Below are 27,836 nucleotides of genomic sequence, written 5' to 3' on the forward strand. Positions count from 1 at the left end.
AAAATGTAAAAAAAAACGTTTATAGGCCACATTATATGTCTATTAGGCGATAAAATTATATTTATATATATATTTTTATTTCTGTTTTCTATATATTGTTCTAATGTGTATGCTTCTCAAATTTTCCCTGTTATCCTACTTAAAATTGTTGTTTACATCGAGCGGGTTACACTTATTTTGAAGTCGCGGTGCCTTTATTTTGAAATGCCGCTTGTTCCGGTGAAGGGGCGAGACACCGGAAAAACAACATTAGGCGCTGAGAGGCGCTCCTCCGCAGCTGCAGCTCGTGTTTTTACTGTACATTTGTTTACGGCAAAGGAAACGATCACGACGGCCTGTGCACTCACGATCACATCTGTTACAAGGTAAAACTAGCACTATGCTGTTCCTTATATCCTTAAATACTGTTTTAGTTTAGGACTGCGATGAAGTGTAGCTAAACACTGTAAAGTTCCCTGTTATCTAACAATATTAGACCATCTTATCACCAGAATCAGATTTGTGCCGTTAGTTAAATGCTGTCTTTGGGGTTGTATTTTTGTCAGAGATAATCTTCAAAATATCCAGAACAATAACTGGGTTCTATAAATTGATCATTATATTTAGTTATTACAGTAGAGTACTTGGACTATGATACTTTAAAGCTTCCACTTTTGTTTAGTTGTCTTTTGGGAAATATCCTATTATTTCTTAGACATTTCTACCACCAGATTTTGTGCCAAGCTCTACAGTTCTCTCTAGTTCTTCTTGTATTCAAATCTAATTATATTGTACTACACACTAATGCAAATGTACTTCCCTGTTTATTTTCCAGGTTCCATGGAGGAGTCAGAGGAGCAGTCAGATGACAGTCCAAAGAGGGGGAACCATGAAACAGAAACTTTCAGGTTAGGCTTATTCAAATAATGGTGATATTTCTTTTTTTTTTTTGCTGCAAGGACTCAACTTTCTCCTTGTGCTACTATTACTATGTACTACTACTTTCACTTCTCTAAACTTGTTTCTAATCGAGAAACAGGTTAGTTACTGCTTGTTACTTGCAGGAAAAATCTATATTGTACTGACTTTCTCCAAAAGAAGACTTACTCAATAAATCAATTTCCATGCTGCTGGTCCATGGAGTTACTAGCAAGGCACTTTGTATAGAAGTATGGCAAATACAGTACAGTGAAGCAGCTGACTTCTTTAGTGCAGTTTTTATTTAGTTGTCTTACTATTTCCTTTATTTAACTTAGTGATTGGTTCAAATGCAAAGGCCGAATTGTGTTTTGTTTCATTCACACATGTTTGAGTAATCCTTTATTATTAGTCTGTCTACATCTCTAAAGCTCAAAATGCTCTTTTACACCTTGTGATGTGATGAAATCATTGTTCTCAAGTTAACAGCTCCTTTTTATTTTACCTTTAGTTCAGTAGAGGTGTATGGAGTTTAAAGTGGAGCACATCCTCTATTTCAATGCTGTATTACAGAGTGTTTCAGTTTGAGAGAAGAACTCAGCCTAAATATGCAGGGTTTGTGTGTTAAACGTGTGTGAATGAAACAAAAAACAGCTCCAGGTATGGTTTTGATGGGGAAACAACTTTATAATATATACCAGAAAACTGTGTAACATAGGCCCTTTAACATTGATCATATAAAGTAAATTGAAAGAGGTTGTTTGCCAATAACATACGTAGAGTAGGATATTAAGTCTGACTACTAGGGCTTGTACTTGCACATTTCCTACTTCACTGTGCATATATTACCTTACATAATGTTGGGGGCATAACTGAAGGAATAATGATTGTGACATCCATAATTGTCCCAGTGATTGAATTAAACCCAAAGACTACCCCCCATTCTGGTCACTGGATTAGATTTCTCAACAAAAAATCCTAATCCGGATTCAAATAATATTGTGCCACTTGCCCATAGAGAGGTTTTCTTTTGCGTGGACCTAGCGCCCCACGATTTCCCAATTCGATTTTTTCTTGACATTGAGACATTTTACAATACAATAGGATTATGGGATTTTGAGTGCACAAAGAAAACTTGCAGACAAATTAACCAATTCCCTAATCACTGAGCTGGCTAATTACAAATCCTATGCCTACTCCAGAATCTCAGAATGTGTTCTTCACACCGCTGCAAAACATCAACCTGACACCTCCTTGCACCTATTTTTTTAAATTATTTTTATTTCAAAACTGTCAGTTATTTTTGCTCTACTGTAAAGAAGATAGAATTTTTACAATGGATGAGATTAATCGCATGTTTGGGAGTGTGGGGCGTGTCCGTTCGGAGAGCATGGCCAGTGATGCTACTCAGTCTACAGCCAGCAGACTGTTGCTGAGACATAGGCTGCACCAGCTCCTCACCTGTGTAGAAGACCTCCACCCCAAAGATGAGCTCAAAGTGGCCAAGACTCTGGACAATGCTTTTTTGGTTTGTGGCAAAAGAGCAAACAGACCCAAAAAAGACAACTTCAGGTAGAGCTAACCGGTGTTATGATATAATGTTGTTGTAAAAATTGAAAGGTGCATTGTGTCACTTTTCTGGTGGGTCTGTCAAATTATTTTCTTTCCGTGGAGATGTTATTTGGCTGGAATGTTTCACTGTATCTTCATGACCAAGACCAAACCGGACCAAGTTATAATGTCAGATCTGTATAGATGTGACCTTGCTTACAGTCAGAATGCCTGTTTTTCTAGGCATTTTTGAGCTATATAACAAGCTGTAATTTAATAACTAAAGGTAGAGCTGTTTAATGTCATACTGTAGAACATTCCAGGCAGACTAATTACATGTCCATAGAAACAAGCAGATAACGGACTCCAAACCAAAAAGTTACACAATGCACCTTTAAGCCTTGAAACACTATCATTTGTTGTTTGGAAGTTGTATTGCCAATGTATAGCAGTGTCTTGTTGCATTTTAGTATTATACTGTATATATTGGGCCTATTACTTGTAAATTCACCAATTTATTCACCAACTTGCATTTGAATTAGAGATGGGAAAATCATTGAAATTTTATTGTGTCAAGATTCAGTCATTTCTAATTGTCAGTAGGTCTTTTTAATGTAGGGGTCTACAGCCAATCCTCTATCAGTAAAAGCATGTATGAAGAAGAAGAAATCTGATATTTTTTGTGTTAAATAGCAAAGATTAAAAATCTGTATTGTTTATGTTCTGTAAATTAATACAGAAAGCAATTTTAATTTGTTTTTAAACATACATATGGAGTAAGTGAATTGTAATACTGTAATTACATTTTGAACTTGAATGGGTGTCAGGATTTGCAGGACTTTTGGATTGGCCAGATTTGCTGGACATAGTTTTGTTTTGCATACATACAAAGATACATTTAGGTACTGGCTTTTTTTTTTTTACTGCTGGGTTGGTCAGATGCTTATAGCTCTAGTTTGTTTATTGTATTGCAAACAGTGGTGTATTCATTCTTTAACTGCTTAATTTTCAGTTTTCTCAGAGGGTGTTTGATGGTTAGTATAGTAATAGTTAGTAATTGGCTTCATTGCTCTGTATGAAAGATGCTGTTGTTTCATTTCAGAAGTTGCATTGTTTTAACTCACAGACCAAAATTAAGCAATTCAATCAGTGTAAAATGTGTATGTCCTTTTCACATGGTCTTTCTGCTTAATCCTGTGCCTGTAGTGTATCTGAAGTCACACTTAAAGGTCCTATATTACGCTAAAATGTTTAAATCACAAGTTTGAGTCTGTGTGTCCAAAGCTCCAAATGCTCTGTTCCACCTGGTGATGTCATGTAGTGGTAGTTTTCAAGTTAACCGCTACCTTTTACTTTTCTTCAGTAGAGACTCGCAATCATCCAAATGATACAAGTGAGGTAGTATGGAGTTTAAAAACACAGTAGGGCCCGTCGTGTCTTATCACATGACATCACAAGGTGGAGCAGAGTGTTTCTGTTTGAGAGAAGAACAAAGCCTAAATATGCGGGGTTTGTGTGTTAAACTTGAATGACTAGAACACAACTCCAGGTGTGTTTTTGAATAAGAAATAACATAACGTGGACCTGAAAATATCTACCACTACACTAACACCAATCTAATTTGAATGCGTTTTGTGTTGTTGCTTCAGGCTGCACATGGTGACGTGGAATGTGGCCACAGCCGACCCTCCTGACGATGTGTCCTCACTTCTTCATTTGAATTCCCCAAAGAGTCCAGACCTCTACGTCATTGGGTAATAACTGACCATTCTGATTTAGATTCTGATGACTTTAGTAATCCCACCAGCGGCAGTTAGTTTGAACACAAAAAAGCCCTCACTTTTTAAAAATATGACTCTTTGTGCTAAGTATCATGTTGGTACAAAATTTGTTGCCCTGTTGTACCCCTGTGATTTTATAACAAGTTTGAATAGGATTAAGACTGTTCTTATCTTTGAGAGAGACGTTGTTGTTATCTATAGAGATTGTGAAACTAATAACAAGATATAATATTGTTAGAGATACAACGATAGGTTAATATTCATATTGGTAAGATTGTTTTCATTTAGACCATTTACAGTTTTGTCTAGAATATGCAAATGAAAACCAGATAAGTTTAATGCCATGTTAGATAACTTTCAGGGCAAAGCAATAATGCCTCACTGGCAACAAGCAGATGGTGGACTCTCCAACAGAAGTTTCATAATGCACATATAATGCTCTCCTTTTTTTACATCAGGACCCAATAAGTATTCAGAAGGGGTTATTTTACGTCTATGGGGTATATTAACTGCAAACACATAACATATTTCTGATCTGTTGTTTTGAAAATGCTATATTCAGCAGCATTACAACATTATAATATTACAAGGTACAACTTTATAAATTTCACTTTTAGTTTTTTATGCTCTTATCTTCACTCTGCACTAAGTCACTCCCTCTTTTGAGCACTATCACAACACAATCCATCCGTTAATGAAACTACTGCACATCACTTCAGATTTGTACAGTTGTTGTGTACAGTTTTGTATCATGTTTTTGTATTGTTACGGAGAATTGTTGTGTGGGAGTATGGGTGAGCATTGCATAGAATCTTTCAGCTAACTGTAAGGAGAGTTTGAATAAGGCCCGGGAGAGATCACAGGGATGACATCTAAAACCTCTTCAGGCATGTTTTTGATGAGGGAACGTTATAACATGGTAGATTTTTCATAATACCTCCTCTTTAAACTCAAGGGATAGATTAACATTATTATTATGTAAGTTCATTAATACAAGATGGATAAATAGTCATTTCAAATACTAAAATCTTTCATTACCTTCACTGACAACATATACAAATTCATTAATACAAAATTAATAAACACCTTTCAAGTCATATTTACAGTACATATATACCTAGGCCATATACAATCCAAAACTGACAAAACAAGCAAACCTAGATGTCCATTTTACAAAAAACCCCAAAACATTTCTTGAGTCTCTATGTGATATAGGAAATTACTGTCAAATTAAGGATTTGCGTGTGACGTGGCAGTTGTGACTTAATGTTTTGGCAGCCATACTGGAGGCCAAGGTTGGTCAACATTCAGTTATAACAATGTGATCATGGCTACTTTAAAGAGCGCAAAAAACATAAAACTGTCCGGAACTGCTGTCATTAGAAAGATGTAATAAAGATATAATGCTAAAGTCATCATCCTGGGTTGTGGAATAGATCCCTACTTCTGACGCTTGCTCTATGCCCAACCTTCAGTATCCAAATATTTATAACAACTTAATTAATTCTACATTGTCTTACACCCACCAAGAACTGAAAAGTTACAAGGGGTTAGAGGCTTATAAATATTTTGTAGTGGGACACATAAGATCTTTGTTGAGTGATCAATGGGGTTCAAAATCAGAACTGTAGCTACCCCAGGCGGTGGAAATTGAGGGGGAGGTTCCATGTCGCTGAAAGTGAGGACCGGGGTGGGCGATATTCCATGCCACCGAAAGTGAAAACCACACAGCGCATCCTTCTTATTTTATCGCACATTAAATACTACACATTGGTCCAGAGAGATACTTTGACCTCCAGTATGGCGGCATACAGGTCTCGTGCTTTTGTGACGTTGACGCAAAACCTGAATACATTTCGCATCAGCTTCTTTCAGCTCTGGTCAGACGCTGGTGGGCGCTGCCTTATATCGGTCTGCAGGGAGGAGTCAACTACACTGAAACTACTCTGAAACTAACACACCTACTTGTTTACAGTTTGTTTGTTAGTTATGTGTATTAAATGGCATATTAGTATAATCATTAAGGCCACTGATGGGAGCTTTCACATCCCTGAGAATACAGGCTATCCCTATTGTTTTCTTCGTTTTGATTTCGATTTGAGCATGGAGTTGTAAATAGGAGAGAGTTGATGTCAGAGGCCTCCATTTCTATTCAAAGATGGATTGTATTTCCTAACAAAAATAGCCTCTTTAACTCCCCTCTCAAACCATTTCTTTTCTCTGGCTAAGATCTATATATACCTCATTGTCCTCAAGGGAGTGGTTAGTGTAGTATGTTAAAGACCAGGCATCTTGAAAGCTCCACCCTATCACAGAGACGCTGTTATGTAATTAGCGCTGTGTAATTGAATCCAGTTGAAGCAGTTGAATAATGCATGCTGTGTCAGTCTGCAGGAGGTGTACTCGGGGCCGCTCAGATTCGTGTCAGATTCTGTGTTTGACGATCCATGGAGCCATCTCCTCATGTCCACTTTGGCCCCACGCAAATACGTCAAGGTACAACATGCACAGTATATGTCAAAGAAGTATTAAAGGGAACATATTGCGCTATTTTTAGATTTGTGTTATAATGTTGTTTCCTCATCACAAACATACATGGAGCTGCGTTTTATTTCATTCACACAAGCCCTGCATATTTAGACTCTGTTCTTCCCTCAAACAGAAAACACCTTCCACCTTCTGATGTCGTGTGGTAATACAGGAAGTGCTCCAATGTGTTTTTAAACTGGCATACACATTCACTAGAATTATTTGGATAATTTCAGCCCTGGAATTACTGATTTCTATTAAAAAAAAAAAGGTGAAAGGTGGCTGTCAACTGGAAATCTACCTCTACATGACATCAGAAGGTGGAAGAGAGCATTTTGAGCTTTGGAGATGTAGACAAACTAATAATAAAGGGTTACTCAGACATGTGTGAAATGTGAATGAAACTCCAGGTATGTTTTTGAGGTGGTAACAACATTATAACGTGGCTTAAAGCTCACAAGAATCAATTTGTATTTTTATTTAACACCATTCAGTTCTTTCTTTTCCAAGTAATGTGAAAAAAGTTAAATATTCCTGTTCAGTTTTAGTCTTTTTGTTGTAGAATAATTGAAATAGCTAGAGATGTAGTGTCAATACGGACCACTAACACATTGTGGTATTGTCCATTCAGGACCATTCAAGACTATGCTTCCATTGTAGGGAGTATTATAATGTGTAGGCCAGATAACAAGGACTGAGCTGGAGGTGTCCTTGGTACAATACTGCAATTTTCCTTCACTTCTTAAGCTAGTCCTGGTTTATCTTTGCTTTGGTCCTGATTTAGTATTTGGTAACTTAAAATTTTCATACAATTTGACTTGACTGGGTGTGTTAAAATATTACAAGTACAACTCTATTTAGATTTTTTTTTTTGTCTCACAGATTGTCCTGTCATGTCAAAACAAATTTAAATCCTGCTTCAAGACAGGCTTCAAAACTTTAAAAACTGTTTATAAAGTGCTTTTTACCTGTTAGTATTACTTCACTTAAAAGTGTTATACTGCCTTCTTGTGTTTCAGATCTCCTCTATCCGAATGCAAGGGCTTTTACTGCTGTTCTTCTCCAAACTGGAGCATGTCCCGTTCATCAGAGACATCCGGACCACATACACAAGAACAGGCCTGTTTGGTTATTGGGTATGGAAAAATATGTTTATTTATGTTGTAAAAAAAAAAAAGTAGGTAGTTAAAAAATATATATTTTCTATAACTTGACGAAAGCATGACAATGAATTTATACAAGCCAGTTTTATCCAATCACTACTCATATATATCATATTTTATTCAGTTAAGTATGTTCAGCTTTAAATAATAATAGTCATTTATTCTAGATGCACTGAAATAGAGCAACGAATTATTATGATCTATATTGTTCACTGCTTTTTAATTGTAAAAAAAAAAAAATGTATTTATTAAAAACAAGGATAGTGCACAGAAAACTTTAATCTCAGAGAGAAAAGATGCTCTGCGTCACATTTAGCTACAGGCTCCTTTACATCTGCCGTCTTGAACAGGTACAAAAACATTAGGAGACTATTTACATTAGAACACCTCTAATAACAACATTTCATCACTAACAGTGACACAGCAACACAACATCACAATCCTTTTAAGCTCTGGGACTAACCATTTTTGTAATATCCCATGATATCTTTACTACGCCACCGTGGCATTTATGAAAGAAGATTAACAACATATGTTGTGATTTTTGTTTCAGGGTAACAAAGGAGCTGTGACGGTCCGCCTCTCGTTCTATGGTCACATGTTATGTTTCCTTAACTGTCATTTGTCGGCTCACATGAAATACGCCACAGCCAGAGTGAATGAGTTTGAATACATCATGGACACGCAGACATTTGAATGTAAACAAGCCCCCAGTGTCCTCGACCACCGGTAAAAGCACTACACGTAGACCAAAGACAGATAAATACTTTATTTATTTCAAAGGAAATTCATTATACTGAATATAATATTCATTATAAATATTCATCATAAATTATATATTCATTATACTATATATAACATGTATATGTTATGCATATACATGGCAGAATTAAATACATTAAGTTGTACGTTTCTATCTATAATGAGTTCAGAGAAGTTCTTTGTGGCGACAGTAGCTCAGTTGGTGAATCTTTTGTCCATTGATCCAAAGGTTGGCGACATAAATATCATAATTTGAGCAGTCAGATCAGGACTCAGATCCACTGACTCACAGGTTGGTGGTTCCAGCTCCCTCTACACACTTATGCCACAAAAGAGAAGTAAAGTGCAGCAGTGTTTTTACTATAAATATGTGTAATATTTGTTCCTGTTTTGTTGTAGGTTAGTTTTTTGGTTTGGTGACCTCAACTTCCGCATTCAGGACCATGGGATGCACTTTGTGCGCTCCTGCATCAATTCACACAAGTACAACTTACTCTGGAGCAATGATCAGGTCAGAAAATATTTACTTTTCTTTTTTACACTGATTTTTTATTTTTTTTTAAAGCTTTCAAAGCCATTCAACCCTATCTTCTGCATCCTCTGCTGTCTTTCATACTCTCTTTCATTGTATCCATAAATCTTTGTTTCATGTTTTGGTTTTTCTCTTGATCCATTGATACTTTGCAGTGACATCATGCTGGAGTGTATTGCATGTATTTCTATTGGCGAAATGCTCACCACCATGGTGACACAGTGCACACATTAGCAAAAACTGCCAAAAATGTTTTAATATACATACAAAAAATACAGAATGAATTTAAACAACACATCTTCAAGAGCCTGTGACCAATACGAGCTTTCATGGCCCTGTTTAGGTGTGTGACAGAGTGATAGCTAGCTTGTGACAGTAATTGTAAATGTGAGACGTTTGTTTTAGTGCACTAATCATCTCACCTGAAAGGTCACCAACAGAGCGGTGCTTTTGGTTAGCTTCACACTCCTCAGGGAATGTTGATAACATCAACTGCAAAGTATCATTTGTTTCCTAGCATCTCTAACCTCAGCATCCTTCTGCCTGTATGTTCACTTTCCCTCTTCTATTCATGTTCAAACATCAAGTCTGGTACTTTTGAAGGTGTAACTTCTGCACCAGACTGTCTCATTGGATTTGCTACTGCTTTACCTGGAATGTTCCATAGTATGCCATTAGACCTATATCTCCATGGAGATTAGCAGATGGCACTCCTAGGCTAAGTTACAGGCCATATCTACTGACAGATAAAACATGTAATGTTTCTTATGCCACTGTGTCTAAGGGCTATACTAATTAAATAACGCACTGATTGTAATGAACTTGATTTTGTGTTTCCAGTTGATGATGATGAAGAAGAAAGTTGAGTCTCTGCAGGAGTTTGAGGAGGGGCCGCTGGACTTTCAGCCAACATATAAGTTTGACCTCAACTCTGATACTTATGACAGCAGGTACATTCTCTTCATATTTATATAGAAGAACTCTTCTCATTTCCTCTCAAATCAAAAGACATATTGTGTTATCTGATTTCAGGAGCTACTGGACATGGTTTTTCTTTAAGTAAGAAAGACTAGTCAAACTAACCAAAGATAACTAACACATGTACATTTCTCTTGTTAATAGTGCAAGTGGAGTATTTATATTTTATATTTTTATAGTATTTATTATACTATTGTTAAGTAATACAGCACAGTACTGCCTGCACTCATGTATTTGAAGCATGTATCATCCACCAAAATGGATTCACAACATTTAAAACAAAGTGTGTGAAGTTAGGATAAATATAACTCTGACTTAAACAAAAGAGAAATGGTATTGATATTCCAATTGGATGTTTGATTGTTTCTTTAATGGAATATCAGTAACTGTGTGTGCTTCAAATACAGTTTGGAGATGAAAGTGGTGTCTTTCATCACAGTCTGAGTGTAGAGTTGATGTTTTAATGTTTGCATTAATATGCTAGCTTTAACATAGCTTTAATTTTAATATTGGTTTTAGTATCTGTACTTTAAGCAGAATTTAACTGGATTATAATGCTTTCAGTGTGTGCCTCGTTCAGCAAAGATGCATGTATTACAGCTTTTTTTTTACGTATATTGTCAGAATGCCTTTGTCTGTTGTTTTAACAGATTTAATGTTTTTTTTTCTCAAGTCAAATAGTTATTATATAATGTTTTGACTACTATTTTCATTGGTGATTTACATATTGCTTTAATTGTCATACACCTGTTCTTGTCAGTGGAAAGAAGAGGAAGCCCGCCTGGACAGACAGGATTCTGTGGAGGCAGCGTCCCGAACCTGCTCTGCCCTCGGTGGACGAGGACAGTAACAACGGGGTGAAGATGACGTCTGCTCTGGTGAAGCAGATAGAGGAGTTCACCGAGTATCCTCTGAAAATCAAACAGGAGCTGTACACCAGTCAGATGGAGTACGGCATCAGTGACCACAAACCTGTGATCGCCCTCTTCAGTCTGGAGGTGAGAGCTGTCAGACTGTTAGAAAACACATTTATATAAGAGCATAGTAAATTTTACTTTTCACGTATTTATTCGCAGTAGTTTTTGAAGTATTTTTATTTTGCTTAGATTAGACAAAAAAAAATGATTTTAGGGTTTCTTATCTTGTGTCAAATTTAGTATTTTTAATACAGTCATTGGGCCAGTTTTAAAAATATTTAAAAACATTGATACTTCAATTGAACTGTTGCACTTGGAGAAACCTGTCTTTAGTTTTATTTTTAGGTATAAACCAAAATAAGACACAGACTTGACTTTTTTTTTACTTTTTGTCATTTAATATAGATTTAAACTACTTACTAGTACACTGTTTTACAACAGAAAAAAAAAAATCTGTATTTTTTTTGTTGTAGATGAGGAAAATGCATGACACTCCGCTGGTGTGTTTACGGGCAGTGGGAGATTGGAGCGCTGACATAGACTCTATCATCCTGTACAGCCCACAGCAGCCCTTCCCCTCCAGCTCCTGGGACTGGATCGGCCTCTACAAGGTGAGTTCACTGACCAGCTCCTCTCTTTGTCTGCTCCTCAGACTTTCTGTTTAAATATTGGAAGGCCTGGAACCATAGAGCGGTAACTGTCCAATTTTGCAATAATTGAATCACAGTCATTAAGTTTATAGAGCATGTCTCTCAAAGGTGCTTTAGAGAACTTTTCTGGTGGAGCCTCTTCTAATTCTTTTCTTCATGTTATTGCTTTTTCTGGAATGTTTCACAGTATGGCATTAATCCTTTCTATCTTCATGGAGACCAAACTAGACCAAGTTACAGGTCAGATCTGGAGAGAGGCAATCCAGCTCACAGTCAGAATGTCTGTTTTTATGCATTTTTGAGCTATAAAACCACAAGTAACTGAATATATGTAAGGTAGGAGCTGATTAAAATCATACTGTGGAACATTCCGGGCATATGACATATCCATAGAAACAAGCAGGTGATGGACCCCTCACCAAAAAGTTACATAGTCTACAAAGTATACAGCTTTTTACCTCAGACTTCATTTAGTTCTTTATTTCTAATTCCACAGAAATGTATGCTGTTTTTAGTTCTGTAATTATTATTTTCATTTCACTCGTAAGCCGCCATCATGTTTGTTTTTTACACAAATGGGCCATGCATTTCAATGTTAATCATGCCCATGTGAAATTGCAGAGACAAGATGCAGTTTCAGACTAATCTTTCTTAAAGTAGAGTAAACATCTCAGGTGGTACTTCTCTCAAAGGGCAAAAGCCACTAGCAATCAACCATTTAATACATTTGAATATGCAAATGAATGAGATTAATCAATATAATAACTAATACTGGACGTTGTACCTCTAATAATACTTGCAGTTTTGTATACAATGTAATTCTATGTTTGTATAATGTATTTCCGACCTGTATTTCTGCTCAGGTCGGCTTCACCAGTGTGTCAGACTACATCACTTACACTTGGGTCAAAGACAACGAAGCAGTTTTCAATGATGAACACATGCAGGTAATGAACCATGTTTTTATCAGACAACATACAAACACAGTCACTCCGGTAATAATATAATAAAGATCCATGTTTGTGTTTCAGGTTTTCATCAGTAAAGAGGAGATCCCAGTCCGAGGAGGAGACTGTGTCCTGTGTTATTACTCGAGTACATTACAGTGCATTATAGGCATCAGTGAACCATTCAAGGTAACTAGGATCCTGGGGTGTGCAAAAATATTGAAATTTCCATCGCCAAGAATATTTTTAGGTATATTTTACTAAATGATTTTGTGTAAGAGCTACAGTTGTGTTGACATTTTCACAGTTTTGATGAGTAAAATGGACATTTTTCATATTAACTGTGCACAAACTTAGTGGACTTCGTAGGCTTTAATATAACAGCCGAATCGATTTGAAATATACTGTATTGAATCATATTGAACTGAAAGTGCACTGTATTGAAAGACATTGTGTCGTGGCCTATGGATCGAGGTATGTATCGTATCGGCAACTTCTTCATGATACCCAGCTGTACTACTATTATATTACTACTACTATACTATACTACTACTAGGATACTACTACTACTAACTATTAAGCTCATTTCACTCAAAATATTATTACATTATTATATTTTATTAATTGTTTTGCTTAAAATTCTTGTCTAGTTTTTCTAGTTTGACCACTTTACTTTCTGGTTGGGCACAGGCAGCAGGTACGACTTAAGTAGAAGTAATTCCATAACTGTTAACAAACAAACAAACTGTAAACAACAGCTCTGATTTGAAGAAAATATATGACAAACTAACTTGCCAGCAAGATAAATTCTCGTAGTATTTTGCAGAGGTGTTCCAAGTACTGCATTTCATTACTTGGGTAAAAGTGCAGAAACAGCTGGTCAAATATTACTCTAGTACAGGTAAAAGTTGCACAGTCAAATGGTTACTTAAGTTAAAGTACTGAAGTATGTTATGAAAGTATTTCTTCCAAATCAGTTTAAATAAATACTGTAAATAATAACTTTGTGGGTTGAAAGATGAGATAGAAAACAAGACACAATTTGGTATTTTACTCTTGTTCTGTCAAATGATGGAACAGAGCAAAGTTATAAATAGACAGCCATTATTAACACCGCCTAAAATAGAATAAAGCAAGTCACAGCAACAAACCTGACTCAGATCCTAGTACTATCATGTTATAATCCTGTTGATACTTTTCAGCTCAGGTCATCAGCATTCTCTGGGGGTGTGATGCTAACTGAAAGCACTGCTCTATTAGAAGATCTGTTATTCAAGTTAGACTTTAATCTGAGTTCTTAGTCTGATTTGTGCTCTTAAAAAGTTTTTCAGTTAGTCACTCTCACCTTTTTGTTGAAAATCAAACACCTAAAAAGAACCATGAACGCTTAAACTGATCAGACTCTTGAAAATGTGCTGTTTAAATCTATTTTTTCTTGAGTTTTCAGACTATTGTTTAAACTTTTTGGCAGTTTTTGCTCATGTATGCGTTGCCACCATGGTAGCTGTTGGACAATTCTTCCAGTAGAGATACATGTAGAACACCCCCAGCATTATGTCACTGCAAACTCTCAATCTTTGGTGTTTTTTTTTTATTGTCTTGTTGCAGGTGCATGAGTCTAAAGTGGCTCTGGAGGAAGGACTGATGCCTGAAAAACTCAACGGACTCGACCAAATAGTGGCAGATGAGTTCTGGAAGTGATCAGGTTTGTTTTTTCACTGTGGACCAGACCAGAAGACAAGAAGATCGGACAAAACACGCAGAGAATGGAGAATATAGGAAATTATTTGAAGAAGAGATTTGAAGAAGTTCATTCAGAGCTTTGACTGAGTATTGACCCGTACTGTAGCTCATGTGATTATGGGACAGGGCATGACTGAATCGCTTTGAATGTAAAAGATGTTACTCAGTATGTATAGAAATTTGAATATTAGCTATTTGATGAAAATGAGAACCCCTTTTAAAATATATTTATCTCTTGAGTTACTGTCGCTTCTAAATTGCTGGAAATAGAAGAGTAGTGTGTATTTTAGGGCGGCTAGCTGCACATTACACATATTATGCAATGTTTTAACTGCAACAGATAGGACCATAGGCAAAGGGAAGATTAGTTGAATATAAAAATATAAGTTTGTATGGAGTAATTGTGAAAACGTCAATCATCATCATCATCAGTCGAAATATATTTGTTTACTTATATTTGTCACATATTACGCAAAATTAACTTGGATAACATTTTACCCATGATTTAACTTCCCTTCACCTTACTCAAAAATGTATTTAGGTCGTGTTTAGTTGCAATTATTTGAAAAATGAAGACTTTAAATGAAGTGTTTAAAAATACTGAGTGACCTGCTACCGTGAAATCAGTGAATCATTGAGCAGGATTTATTTTTTGGTCTATGTTATAATGTTGTTTCCTCATCACAAACAGACCTGGAGTTGTGTTTTGATTCATTCACACGTTTAACACACAAACCCCGTATGTTTAGACTGAAATAGCCACTGAACTAAAGGTAAAAAATAGCTGTTAACTTCAAAACTACTGCTTCTTGACATCACAAGGTGGAGCAGAGCATTGTGAGCTTTGGAGATGTAAATTTTATGCAATATAGGACCTTTAATTATGGTGTCAAACGTCCACAATTACTCCATACAAACCAAATACTACGTCACTTTTCAGAACAGACTGAATTTGATTTGGCGACTTAAACAGCAGAATAAAGTGCAATGTTAAAAAGGCAGAAGGTTACAAGCAACTGAAACTATCACTGTGTTAATGTGTCATGTTTTTAGTGTTCCTGTTTTGAAAACCCGAGTTACTCAAAATCTCCAAATATATTTTAAATTTGTTGCTGGATCAACCTCATTTATTTAATTTTAAAAGTATGTCTGACTGTTTGATATCTATAACCTGAACGATGTAAGATATTTCAACACTGTATTTCACTTGTTTTTCAGAGCACCATTTGTCCATTATAAACTGCTCTCACAACAGCTACACAAGTGGCTATCATGACTATATTTTTTATTTTCTTAATGCAATCTTATCCTTATTTCTTGCTGTAATGAAGCAAGGCTCACACCACTGGCATTTTAAGTTAATACATTTAATAATACTCGCTTTGAGAAGTGCCTTTAAAGGTGCAATATGTACATTTTCTGCTTGTCTCCATGGAGATGATACTGCTTTTCCTTCCTTACACAACACGGCCTTTATCTAAATAGCAATTTTTCTCCAAAATACCTTGGAAAAAGGTGTTCCTCCTGTGGTTTGGGTTGCCTCTCCACAGATGTGACCTGTAACTTAGCCTGGTCTCCGTACAAATAGACATGTTTTATACTGTACTGATCATTCAGGCCAAAGCAATAACATCGCCATGGAAACAAGCAGGTAGTGCGTCTTTATAATGAACATGGCTTTTGACCGTATACAAGTGCATGTAAATAGTCAGAATAACAATTCAACACAGTGACATATTCAAACTTTATAAAACATGTTCTAATGGTGAAATTTGTATTTTATTTTATATTTAATGAAATGTAATGAATCATATTATTACATTTACATTTCTCTTTTTAAATTGTTCCATTCAAATGAGTTACTTTTATCCAAAATGAACAGCTCAAATGTGGTGAAATTTATTTAACTAGTAAACTGTATTGTTCATACAAAAATACAACATGAAGCTTTTATTCTTTGTGGACATTTTGACCAAGTTGTTTACTGTGTGTGAACCTAATCTAAGCCATTACCAAATTTCCATCCCATACACAACTTCAATAAAATACATTCTGAACAGTCCTGAGTTGTGTTTTTGTTGATTTATTTCCACTTGCTTTCACCATATATTAACAGAGAACCAGATGCAAAAATCTTAATTTCAAACCCCTGGTAATACAGCTCGTTCATAAAAACAGTCTTTATGTCAAAATAAATTATCCTTTAAAGATGCATTGTGTAACTTTTCTGCTTGTTTCTATGGATATGTCATTTCTCTGCTTGGAATGTTCCACAGTATGACATTAAGCAGCTCTACCTTACATTTATTCAATTACAGGTGGTTTTATAGCTCAAAAAAACTGGTATTTTGTCTGTGAGCGGGGTTGCCTCTCCACAGATCTGAACTGTAACTTGATCTGGTTTGGTGTCACCAGAAAATTTACACAATGCACCTTTAAACTATCATCATTTTTAATTATAATGCTAGACAGTTATAGGGCTGTCAAAAAAAAAAAAAAAAAAAAAGCCAAAACTCGATACCAGAATGAGTATCGAAAACTATTAATTTCAACAATGCATTTAAACTGAAGAGAAACATGTCCAATAGAATGACATTTCCTGGAACTAGTATTTAAGAAACTACAAATATTTTACGTTGAAAATTACAATCTGTTGTTTCTAAGGCGTGTTCTATGGTTTGTATGGTATGTACGGTATACACTGTGAATAAGGATGTAACAATATCCAAATTTCTCTGTACGATATTTTCACGATATGCATTTCATAGTACAGTATTTATTGCGATAACCGAATTGTGAATATACTAGTTTTTCCTTCAAAAATGCCTTGACAAGCCTCATAACAGCTATTTCATTGTGTAAACTGGACTGTAACAGAGCAAAGGATCATGGTCTATGTAGTTCCCTCTGTTTCTTTTAGTTATTGCTGCACCATAACAATGAATTTAAGCAAACAGGCTTGAGATTCGATATGTTGTGATGGTCCACGATATTACTGAGAGACTTGCCGATATGATATCACGATATTTCGATTATTGTTACATCCCTAATTGTGATATTAACGTTTTTATTATCTTGGGCATCAAAATTATGTCATTTAGTATCATTAAAAAAGTTATGTCCTCCCTGTGACTGGACAAAAATATACAAACAAACATATAGTAACATGAAAGCATTTGACTTGTGTACAATCCGCCCATGCTACACAGAAAATCCTATTATTACTTCAAATGAAAATAAAATTCTTATTGATCACACGGCTTCCTAAAATGTACAGAAAACACAAAAACACATTTTATTTTAGACATCGCCCTTTCTGAGTTTGAGGTGTAAGTGCAATTTACACTTGTCCTGAAATCACAAAAATACACAATAATAATAAAAATCATGACTATAAGTGATTGGAAATGTGATATTACATACCATATGCCAGCGCAGAGTGGCCCTGGGCAGTACCAGCTGACAGTGTGGGCAGGTGGAGTGCTCATTGGGATCTTCTTCTACCTCCTCTTCGTCATCTATTACATTAAAGAAGAAATTATGTGTTTAAATTTGCTATATAGTTATAATCTATGACACTTGTGGATTATTATGGATTAAACTGTACATTTTAGATCATAATATATGTTTATAACAACACTGTAAAAGAAATATGTCCGCAGACTTCCGTGCTAGAAAACTGTGGTGCCCAGTGGGAGCTGGCATCACCGTAAATGAAAAAGTAGTAAAGTACTGTAAACATTTAGGTATCTGTATGGGTACTTTTTACTTTTACTGCACTACATTTGAAAGCAGGTAGCTGTACTTTCTACTCCACTACATTTTTGAACAGAACTGAAAAGTTATAGTATTTTACACAATAATGTTATAGATGTTTTTGGAGGAGGGTGCACCACCTTCTTGTCTCAGTGGTGTTGTCAGGATGTTCTAGACCAGACCTGGGCATTGTCAGGCTCCAGGGCCACATACATCCCTTTAGTTGACTCTGACTGGCCCCTTTGAGCTCATTTGGAATTACAAAATAAACACATTTTATAATTTTACCTCATGCATGGACTAAATATGCATTGCTTTTATTATTATTTTATTTTAGAGGACTTTTTAAAAATTATATTTTTTGTAAGGCAACCTCACTAAATCAGAACTAAACCAGATATAAACCAGGACTAAACCAGAACTAAACTGGGTCTAATCCGGATCTAAACCAGAACTAAACCGAGTCTAAACTAGGTCTAAACCAGAACTAAACCGAGTCTAAACTAGGTCTAAACCAGAACTAAACCAGAACTAATCCAGGTGTAAACCGGGTCTAAACCAGAACTAAACCGGGTCTAAACTAGGTCTAAACCAGTACTAAAGCAGAACTAATCCAAGTCTAAAACTGGACTAAACCAGAAGTAAACCAGGTCTAAACCAAGTCTAAACTAAGACTTAATGCGTTTAGTGGTTTACTGCTTTTAAAAACAAAATACAATTAATATTATGCAGAACTGAGTTAAACATTTTGGCTCAACCCTCCACAATATTTTCTGTTTCTCATATGGCCCCCTGGAAAAAAATAATTGCCCTTCAATGTTCTAGAGTATGGCATGACGTACCTATCTCCATAGCGACAAGCAAATGTCTCAAAAATGTCGTTCCAGCTTTCACATAGTGTACAATAAGACGTCATAGTCATGACTGTGATAGACTTACATCTCCAGGAGGAAGGGCCTCTCCTTGTTTTACTCATCAGGAAGTTCATCTGCTGAAGGTTGCGATGTGCGCCTGCATCTCTATCCGAATTGGAATCAGAATCGGAACTGGAGTCCTCAAAACTCTGCTTGGAGTCAGCAGTGCACCTCATCTTTGAACAGAGAAGAGAAAACTCATTACTTTTCATTGGATGATCTTGAAATTAACCAGTGGAAGAAGTACCTGATATTCTTACGTAAGTAAAAGTACTGATATAGAGCAAGTAAAAGTATCACACGAAAAATCTACTCAAGTAAAAGTATTCAAGTATAGGTATTAAAATGTACTTAAGGACTAAAAAGTTAAAGTATTTTGCACAGATTTTGAGATCTAATAATACAGCTTTAAATTGTGTTTTTGATACAGATTTGTGCTGAATTTTGTTCAGCAGAAATTATTGAACTAATTGTTTTTTCTAGCTGTTTTTATTTGTATATTTTTATTTGCTCAAATTAATAATAAATATAAATAAAATACTTTTACTTCATTCCAGTTAAAAATTTAGTGGTGTAGAAAGTACAGACCTGCTCTCAAATGTAGTGAAGTAAAAGTGAAACGTACCCACTGTAAAATCTACTTAAGTAAAGTGCAGATACCTACATGTTTTACTTAAGTACAGTACTTTACTACTTTTACTTTGTTACGTTCCACCACCATTGAAATTGCTATTACTATTACTATTTTTGTTGAAATACACAACATTCATAACCCAAAGTCATTTCATCATTAAATATTCAAGATGGAAATGACAGTGACAAATATTTTTTATCACTATAGTAAAAAAAATAATCCATTGTACCTGCTAGATAAATAGAACAAACACACATTCATGCCATGGATTTTAGACAAGGTACTTCCTGAAAAATAAATAAATAAAATAACAAGGGCAGACTTACCTCATGTCTTTTGATCTCTTCAGCAGGAAAAGTCAGCTTGCAGACTTTACACAGCACGTCTAGTTTTGCTTAAATACAAAAGAAAACTGAATTAGTATCCAATAAAACATAGCGCATTTGTCTTAAAAAATAAATAAATATTAAATAAACAAATATATAGCACCAGCACAACTACATCCCCACCTTAAGGCCCCACACACTACAGGATTTTTCGGTCTTAAAGGTTGTATAGAGGATTTTCCAAGGAACGAGAAATCCAGCGACTGTTTGTCCTTTTTCAAATGTTGCGCATGCGTGAAACCACCCCCCCTCCCCTACAGCTCCTACGTAGAAACGCCTCCTCCCGCCTTCTCTTTACGCCAGAAACAGGTTTGTTTACAGCCGGTGCGCTGCACTTGACTTGTAAACAACTAACTACAGTGTTGGTTAGGCAAGGTGGAGAAGTGAGGAGCGGGGGGAGCGGGTGCGCGGACATTTCGTGCGCGGACAAGAAGTGAGGAGCAGGGAGAAGAGCGGAGCAGGGAGAGAGGAGAGGAGAGAGGAGAGGAGAGAGGAGAGGGGAGAGGAGAGGGGAGCGGTGCACGGAGATTCCGTGCCCGGAGAAGTGAGGAGCAGGGGGAAGAGCGGAACGGGCAGCGGGGACAGGAGCAGGAAAGGGGTGCAGAGAAGGTTGCGCGGAGATTCTGTGCGAATGAACTAGCTACAACACGCAGCAGCAAGCGGACTCTTTCTTTGCCTTGAAAATTACGTTTTCAGACATAGGATATCGCTTTCGTGTCCTGAAAAACGTTTGTCTAGCTCTTGGAAATAAAGTATGTTTTCATAATAAGCAGAAGTGACCTGTCCAGGAGTAATTTGGCGACCAGTGCGTCAGTCTTTAGACTCTGCGTCTGCTTCAGTCGCGCCATCGCTGGAATGAATCTTCAAGAATCACCTTAGTTTGGCTTCGCTGCTTTTCCCCTTGTCTTCTTCTTTCAGCGACCTCAAAAATGGACTTTCTTTTGTTGCTAACTGCTCCTGGATTCTTGTCGCCATTGCAACAAACTTTGTGCTAACTGCGAGGAAGATATAGGTAAAAAAAAGCCTCTAAGAACTGTTGCGTTGGTGGAGTAAACAGCGTCTGTGCGTCTGTGGACTGCGTGACAGGCGTACGTAAACCACGTACCGGTGGTGCGCAGGCAAGTCAGTTACGCTAGAAACGTAGGGAGTTTGATTGACAGCCTGTCAGCTCACAGATAACAAGGCAATGTAATTGGCAAATGTTTAGCTGGCCCCACCACGTCCAGAGTTGATGAATTTTTATTCTCTTTTTTTTGGTCATCATAATTACAAGGCTACTGCACCTTTATAATGCTATCATTGACAATTTGAAACAAAAAAAATCCTCCATACAACCTTTAAACGATTTATAAATGTGTGACAAAAAGCGCACACCACAGACACGAGGAGAATCTTATGAGACTTAAAATCTGTGAGCCCAAAGACTGCAGTGGAATGTTTGCAGACCACAGGATATAAAGCTGTGAGTGCGATCGCGTCTGCTGGTTCCCGTCGACACAAGTGAGGAACTACTCTCGCCTTTTTACTTTCAAAGAACGCTTCAAACTGGATTATTAGTGCTGTTTTGTGGACTGGATGTTATTATTTGCGGAGGACAATTTCTCTGGAAAATGTAGATGCGACGTTGCACTTTAAATTACCACTTTAGGAGAGGAAAGTAATAAAGCCTTCTCATTATTTTCGCTGTTTCCTGAGTTTGTATGTTGCGTCTCTGTGTCCGTCGCTCCTCTGCCCGTGACGCTCTGTTTTATTGGCTGTTACTGTAGCGTTGCTGATGTTTGGTGGTTATGATCTGACAGAGCAGCTCAGAGTCACACTGACACCACACACACACGAGGAGCACAGCAGCTTCAAAATCACACACGAAGACACAAACTCTGGTCACACCTCCCTGAACTCTGGGAGAAGCAAATCGCAACCAAAATCAGGCAAATTCTCTTGTGGTGTGTGACGGCCTTTAGAGTGACCATGACTGTCCACATGTTTGTAATAAACCTGAAAGAAGTTTTGGGTTTAATATATGAAGCATTACACATGATTAGGGTTATATATCAGAATTTAAAAATATATTTTTATTTATCCACATACTTTTTATAGGGAACAGGAGCGGCATTTAATATAAAACTCAAAGTATTGGTATATGATCGATATTGTGATACTTGTCATAGTATTACTTTGTATTGAATTGAAACAAAAATCACTGGTTTCACCCATTATAATGAATGGGTGAGTCATTTCTTGATGAGCTTTAAAAGTGCATTGTGTAACTTTTCTGGTGGAGGCTCCGTCAAATGCTTTTCCCCATGGAGATGTATTTTGCTTTTTCTAATTTTTCACAGTATGGCATTAAGCATTTCTATCTTCATGGAGCCCAAACCAGACCAAGTTACAGGTTAGATCTGTGGAGAGGCGACCTCGCTCACAGTCAGAATGTTTGTTTTTCTAGGTATTTTTGAGCTTTAAAACCAATTGTAATTAATAAATGTAAGGTAGAGCTGTTTAATGTCATACTGTGGAACATTCCAGACAATGTGGATATGCAATGGCATATCCATAGAAACAAGCAGGTGACGCAACCCTAACAACCTCAAAAAGTTCCTTACGTGCTGTAGTAGTTGTAGTAGTTTTGGCTGGCCCCTGGGCTCCTTTGGGTGGGCTGTGGGGCCCATTGTACAGGTCCTGATCTGAGCACGCTCTGTTGTGCTCTTCTTTGTCTGACAGTTTGACGTAGCGCTTGCAGTCCGGACAGAGCTCAGTGCGACTCCCGCAGGCCACAGTGTGCTCCTGCAGCTGAGCCCAGGGCATCTCCAGCTCACAGAAGGTACAAGGCTCCACCCGCTCAGGGCACTCCTCCTCCTGGGGACAAACAGAAGAAGGTTAAAGGTCACTATTCACCTTCTACAGACCACACTATAGAGAGATACATACAGGACTACATGCATACTATAATACTCCCCACAACTGTACAACAACTCACCCTTATGTAACAGCTAATACTCCCTACAACTGTACAACGATTCTCCTTTATGTAACGTATAATACTCCCTACAACTGTACAACAACTCACCCTTATGTAACAGATACTACTCCCTACAACTGTACAATAACTCACCCTTATGTAACAGATAATACTCCCTACAACTGTAGAACAACTCACCCTTATGTAACAGATACTACTCCCTACAACTGTACAACGACTCACCCTTATGTAACAGATAATACTTAATACAATGCACCTATAATACCAAATAAATACAACTTCTCTTCTTTTATACACTTATACTTATTATTTTACCTGATGTTCAGGAAGGAGGCGCCGTTCCATCTTCTTTTTGCATTTGGTGCATCTCACCTGTGACAGTTTCATTTCATTGAGATTAAAAAGTGTTCCATGGGCTTTAATTACTGCATTAAATTACATTCTATAGGCCAATATTTTAATACAGACTGGAGCAGATGAAACAGATCAAGATAAAGACTAGACTTTTTGTCATAAAAAAAAAAATTCTTGAGATGACCATATATATACCTTTTAGATATTAACTATCAAAGTACAGTGTAATCAGTACTGTCTCTTGCCCCTATCTGGGACATCATCCCATCTTAGAAACTGAAAAATGCCAATAATAAACCAGACCCGAGCCCATTAGTAAAGAGTCTGACCTGTGCGTGCTGCTCCTGCTTGTGCTGCTGGAGCTCAGACCGTGGAACATTCTCCTCACAGTCTGGACACACGACCAGGAACCGGCTGCAGTGAGACTCGTGCAGGGCAAAGTTAGCCTCTGCCACCTCCTTTTTACTACAACACACATAAAACACCAAGGTTTATTATGAATATGTAAAAGACATAATATACGTGACATGTAAAGAGCTGCATAGAGCTTCTTTTAGGGATGCTGATGTAATGAGACAATTTACTGGACAATGTTAGTCCAAAACATCTCATAGTATTAAACTTATATTTTTACAAAGCTGTTCTGTATGCTGTAATATTTTCAATCTCTGGTATCGGTTGATTTCGGGGATCGGCAGATACTTTAAACCAAAGTATCCACAACGATATTGGTACTGGATCGGTGCATCTCTGGCCTCTTTGATTTCAATTACGCTCAATGATTCGGCAAAAGGTTTAGTATGAATGCTTATGCTTTTGTATGTAAGTATGTGGAAAAAATAAATAAATAAAAAAAAATGAATTTAATACAAAAGATCACAAATATAATCAATGTAAAATCAATATTATTTTCAATCAAACTTCCACATTCATATTTGGTTTGCTGTAGTGGTGTCCATGTTATAAGCCAGCTTCCAATAGCATGGTGTCTCAAGGAAGTTGAACCCTAAGCAAATGTTTGGCAAGCATTTTATACACAAAGATATGGGGAAAGTGTGCAGATTAAATTTGATTGAATTTCAGTAACAAAGCGCCCCCATAAACCCCCTGTTGGTAAAACAGTGGTCATTGTTTCAAAGGATGATCAAATCAGGTTCTCAGCTGGGATAACAGGGGTCAACAGATGAAGACCGCAGGGGCCTTTGATAGTATCCTGGGTAACGCGTTTAAGCGTAAAACACAACACCATATGAATTAAGGTGAAGATCAGGAGTGTAGCGGATGTGGTGTGCGGGGGTGCGCCGTCCACCAACTTCTCCTGACGTGAGATATAAAAAAAATAACAAATATAAAATAACTACATCTTAAATATCAAACCAGAGCTATTGACAATGGTGAAAACAACCTGTATAAGCTTATGATGTCTCCAGTACTGTCCTATAGTGACCTGAGACATGAGGGACCAGGACTGAAACAGGACTAAACCAGGACTAAACCAGGACTAAACCAGGAATGAACCAGGACTAAGCCAGGACTAAACCAGGACTAAACCAGGACTGAACCAGGACTGAACAGGACTAAACCAGGACTAAACCAGGACTGAACCAGGACTGAACCAGGACTAAACCAGAACTAAAACAGAAGTGAACCAGGACTGAATATCGGGGCTATGTGCAGCCGTTGCCCCATCGACCTTTGGGGAACACCCTGCTCCACAGACTCTAGGTTCTCTCTCTCATTCTCAAGTCCAAGATTAGTCTTAGTTTAGTTCTGTTTTAGTTCTGTTTTAGACCTGGTTTAGACCTGGTTCAGTCCTGGTTTACTCCTGGATTAGTTCTGGTTTAGTCCTGGTTTAGTCCTGGCTCAGTCCTGGTTCAGTTCTGGTTTAGATCTGGTTCAGTCCTGGTTTACTCCTGGATTAGTCCTGGTTTAGTCCTGGTTTTAGTCCTGGCTCAGTCCTGGATCAGTCCTGGATCAGTCCTGGCTCAGTCCTGGATCAGTCCTGGTTCAGTTCTGGTTTAGTCCTGGTTCAGTCCTGGTTCAGTTCTGCTTTACTCCTGATTTAGTCCTGGTTTAGTCCTGGTTTAGTCCTGGCTCAGTCCTGGTTCAGTTCTGGTTCAGTTCTGGTTTACTCCTGATTTAGTCCTGGCTTAGTCCTGGTTTAGTCCTGGTTCAGTCCTGGATCAGTCCTGGCTCAGTCCTGGCTCAGTCCTGGATCAGTCCTGGATCAGTCCTGGATCAGACCTGGTTCAGTTCTGGTTTAGTCCTGGTTCAGTCCTGGTTTAGATCTGTTTCAGTCCTGGTTCAGTTCTGGTTTACTCCTGATTTAGTCCTGGTTTAGTCCTGGTTTAGTCCTGGTTTAGTCCAGGCTTAGTCTAGGACTAAGGATGTGTTGTAGCCAATGGTTAAAGTTCTGTAGGTGATTATGAATGGTGTAAATGTTAATCTAAAAAAAACAAAAAAAAAAAAAAAACATCAGATATTACTGATATTTACTGGGTTGGTGCCTTTATGTCTGTACTGAAAGTGAGTTTTTTTTTGTTTTTTTTTTTTAAATAAACAAACAATCTGTATGACACCTGTGTGTATTTCCACATGTCAAGTTGAGTGTATGGCTTTTGGGGTGGAGGTTGGTCCTGGCTAAACAAAACATAAACTATAAATATACTTCACTACTTATACATTAAGCATGTTATAAAGGAGAGAAAAGGAAGCTACTGTTCATCTCTTTCTTTAAAATAATCAATGTGTAAATAGATTCTCCTTGCTGTGTGTGCTGAGTATGCATGACATTATCTCTCACAGGTATTCATTTACAAGTAGCTTGAAACTCTTACTGTGAGAGCATTTTCAGATATCACACGTGGAACTTGGCCTGGGAGCACCGCCTGCTTGTCTCCATGAAGATATGTTTAATGTCACACTGTGGGACATTCCAGGACAAACAGAAAGCGAAAATGTGTATTGTGCACCTAATCTCTGTTTTTGTCTTTTGTACCTGTCTCGTCTAATTGTACATTTAGATTTTTGATCTGTACAGCTATAAACTTTATATTTGTCTAAAGGTGCATTGTGCAACTTTTCGGGTGGACCCTTCTCAAGGAATGTTACACAGTGAATCTTAAATATGCACTTTTCCCCGTTTTCTTAATAAATCCTGTTCATGTTCCGAGGGGGCTGGTATACGGTCCCTTGTACTTTTTCGGAATAAATTTCTGTTTGTCCAGCTTCTGATAAAAGGAAACTCTCACAACCTCATTCTTGGAAATCTGTAACCCAAAAACACATTTAAGAAATATGTATAGGTGTTTTATATGAACTCTGCTTGGTCCCTGAATCTTGTTTAGTATCTGTTTAGTAAGATCTACTTCAGAGTGACATGGGGATTGTCAAAACTCAACAAATTCTCAGTCTGCTGTCTCATACACCTCAGGGACACCTCAGGGACACCTCAGGGACACCTGCAATAACTATTCTTATATTGACACCAAAACAAGTAGCAGAATTTGAAACTGAAACTTAACTTTCCTCTGTGTAGGGCTTGTTCCACTTAAAATGAGAGTGCGGAGTAGAGTTAAAGACAGCAGAGCTTCAGCTACATAAATAATAAATTCAATGTTACAGTCATTCTCTATAAAAGTGCTCCTCACCCCTGCTTATCCACACATAAGACACACATGCCCACACGTTCACTGACTTTAGACCTTAGGGCGAGGTTCACCATAATACGGCCTGTACTATTTTTTTATTTGTTTGTTTTGTTTGTTTTACCTGTCAGTGGCTCTACGTCTGATCAGAAACTCCGATCCCCCCTCAAAAACGTGCTTACCAGCGGCCACAGACGCGCGTCGCCTCTTCGTCCCCCATGGAGTTAAGGTTCTGGCGATTTAAACACTTAAAATAAGTCTTAAGATACCGACGTGCACTGTGGACTTGGACACTTGGTTGTTTTCCAGTTTTGGAGAACAGAAAGCGAAAGTCAAAGTGTATTCGGGATCGCAGCCACCAGAGGGCGCCAGAGAGTTTGTTTTGGATCTGTGCGCTTTTATTTAGAATTGCAAACTTTCCAACACAGTTAAAGTGTATAAAACCTGATGATACCAGATACAGATACTGATAAAAAAAAAAAAAAAAAAAAAAAGGAGATGAGATGAACAGAGCATTTGAAAGAAAGTCAAAATCGATCTTACAGTAGAAGCCAAGCTGTAGTAGTAGTAGCAGCAGTAAAAGTAGTAGCCTAGTAGTTATGTTTTTAGTAGTTATAGTAGTCGTGGTAGTAATAGTCATAGTAGTTGTAGTTGTATTAGTAGTATTAGTAATAGTAGCCTAATAGTTATATTATTAGTTGTATTAGCAGTTAGA

At 37.2% G+C, this 27,836-nt stretch overlaps 2 protein-coding genes across 3 annotated transcripts; one reads left to right on the forward strand and one right to left on the reverse strand.

The window, feature by feature from the left end:
• Positions 1–216: 216 nt before the first annotated feature.
• inpp5ka (inositol polyphosphate-5-phosphatase Ka) lies at positions 217–16,512 on the forward strand. 2 transcript variants are annotated; one of them, XM_055166798.1, is made up of 14 exons: positions 217–365; positions 815–887; positions 4,098–4,202; positions 6,617–6,725; positions 7,778–7,894; positions 8,475–8,650; positions 9,083–9,194; positions 10,056–10,165; positions 10,248–10,274; positions 10,954–11,191; positions 11,584–11,721; positions 12,624–12,707; positions 12,792–12,896; positions 14,316–16,512. In XM_055166798.1, the coding sequence occupies exons 2-14, from the start codon at positions 820–822 to the stop codon at positions 14,406–14,408; spliced, it is 1,482 nt and encodes a 493-aa protein (XP_055022773.1). In that variant the 5' UTR covers positions 217–365; positions 815–819; the 3' UTR covers positions 14,409–16,512. The 2 variants fall into 2 exon arrangements, with proteins under 2 accessions (XP_055022773.1, XP_020780659.1); XM_020925000.2 differs by lacking the exon at positions 10,248–10,274 and having other exon boundaries at positions 218–365.
• Positions 16,513–16,517: 5 nt separating this feature from the next.
• xaf1 (XIAP associated factor 1) lies at positions 16,518–27,437 on the reverse strand. Its single transcript, XM_055166799.1, has 8 exons — positions 27,304–27,437; positions 23,804–23,939; positions 23,436–23,492; positions 22,744–22,996; positions 20,081–20,148; positions 19,146–19,296; positions 17,874–17,968; positions 16,518–17,801 (listed from the first exon to the last, which is right to left on the reverse strand). Exons 1-8 carry the CDS (start codon positions 27,339–27,341, stop codon positions 17,751–17,753), a joined length of 849 nt encoding a protein of 282 aa, XP_055022774.1. The 5' UTR covers positions 27,342–27,437; the 3' UTR covers positions 16,518–17,750.
• Positions 27,438–27,836: the final 399 nt, after the last annotated feature.

The sequence above is a fragment of the Boleophthalmus pectinirostris genome, unplaced genomic scaffold (genome assembly GCF_026225935.1).
Source record: "Boleophthalmus pectinirostris isolate CB_2022bp ecotype Guang Dong unplaced genomic scaffold, ASM2622593v1 HiC_scaffold_9, whole genome shotgun sequence".
Lineage (NCBI taxonomy): Eukaryota > Metazoa > Chordata > Actinopteri > Gobiiformes > Gobiidae > Boleophthalmus > Boleophthalmus pectinirostris.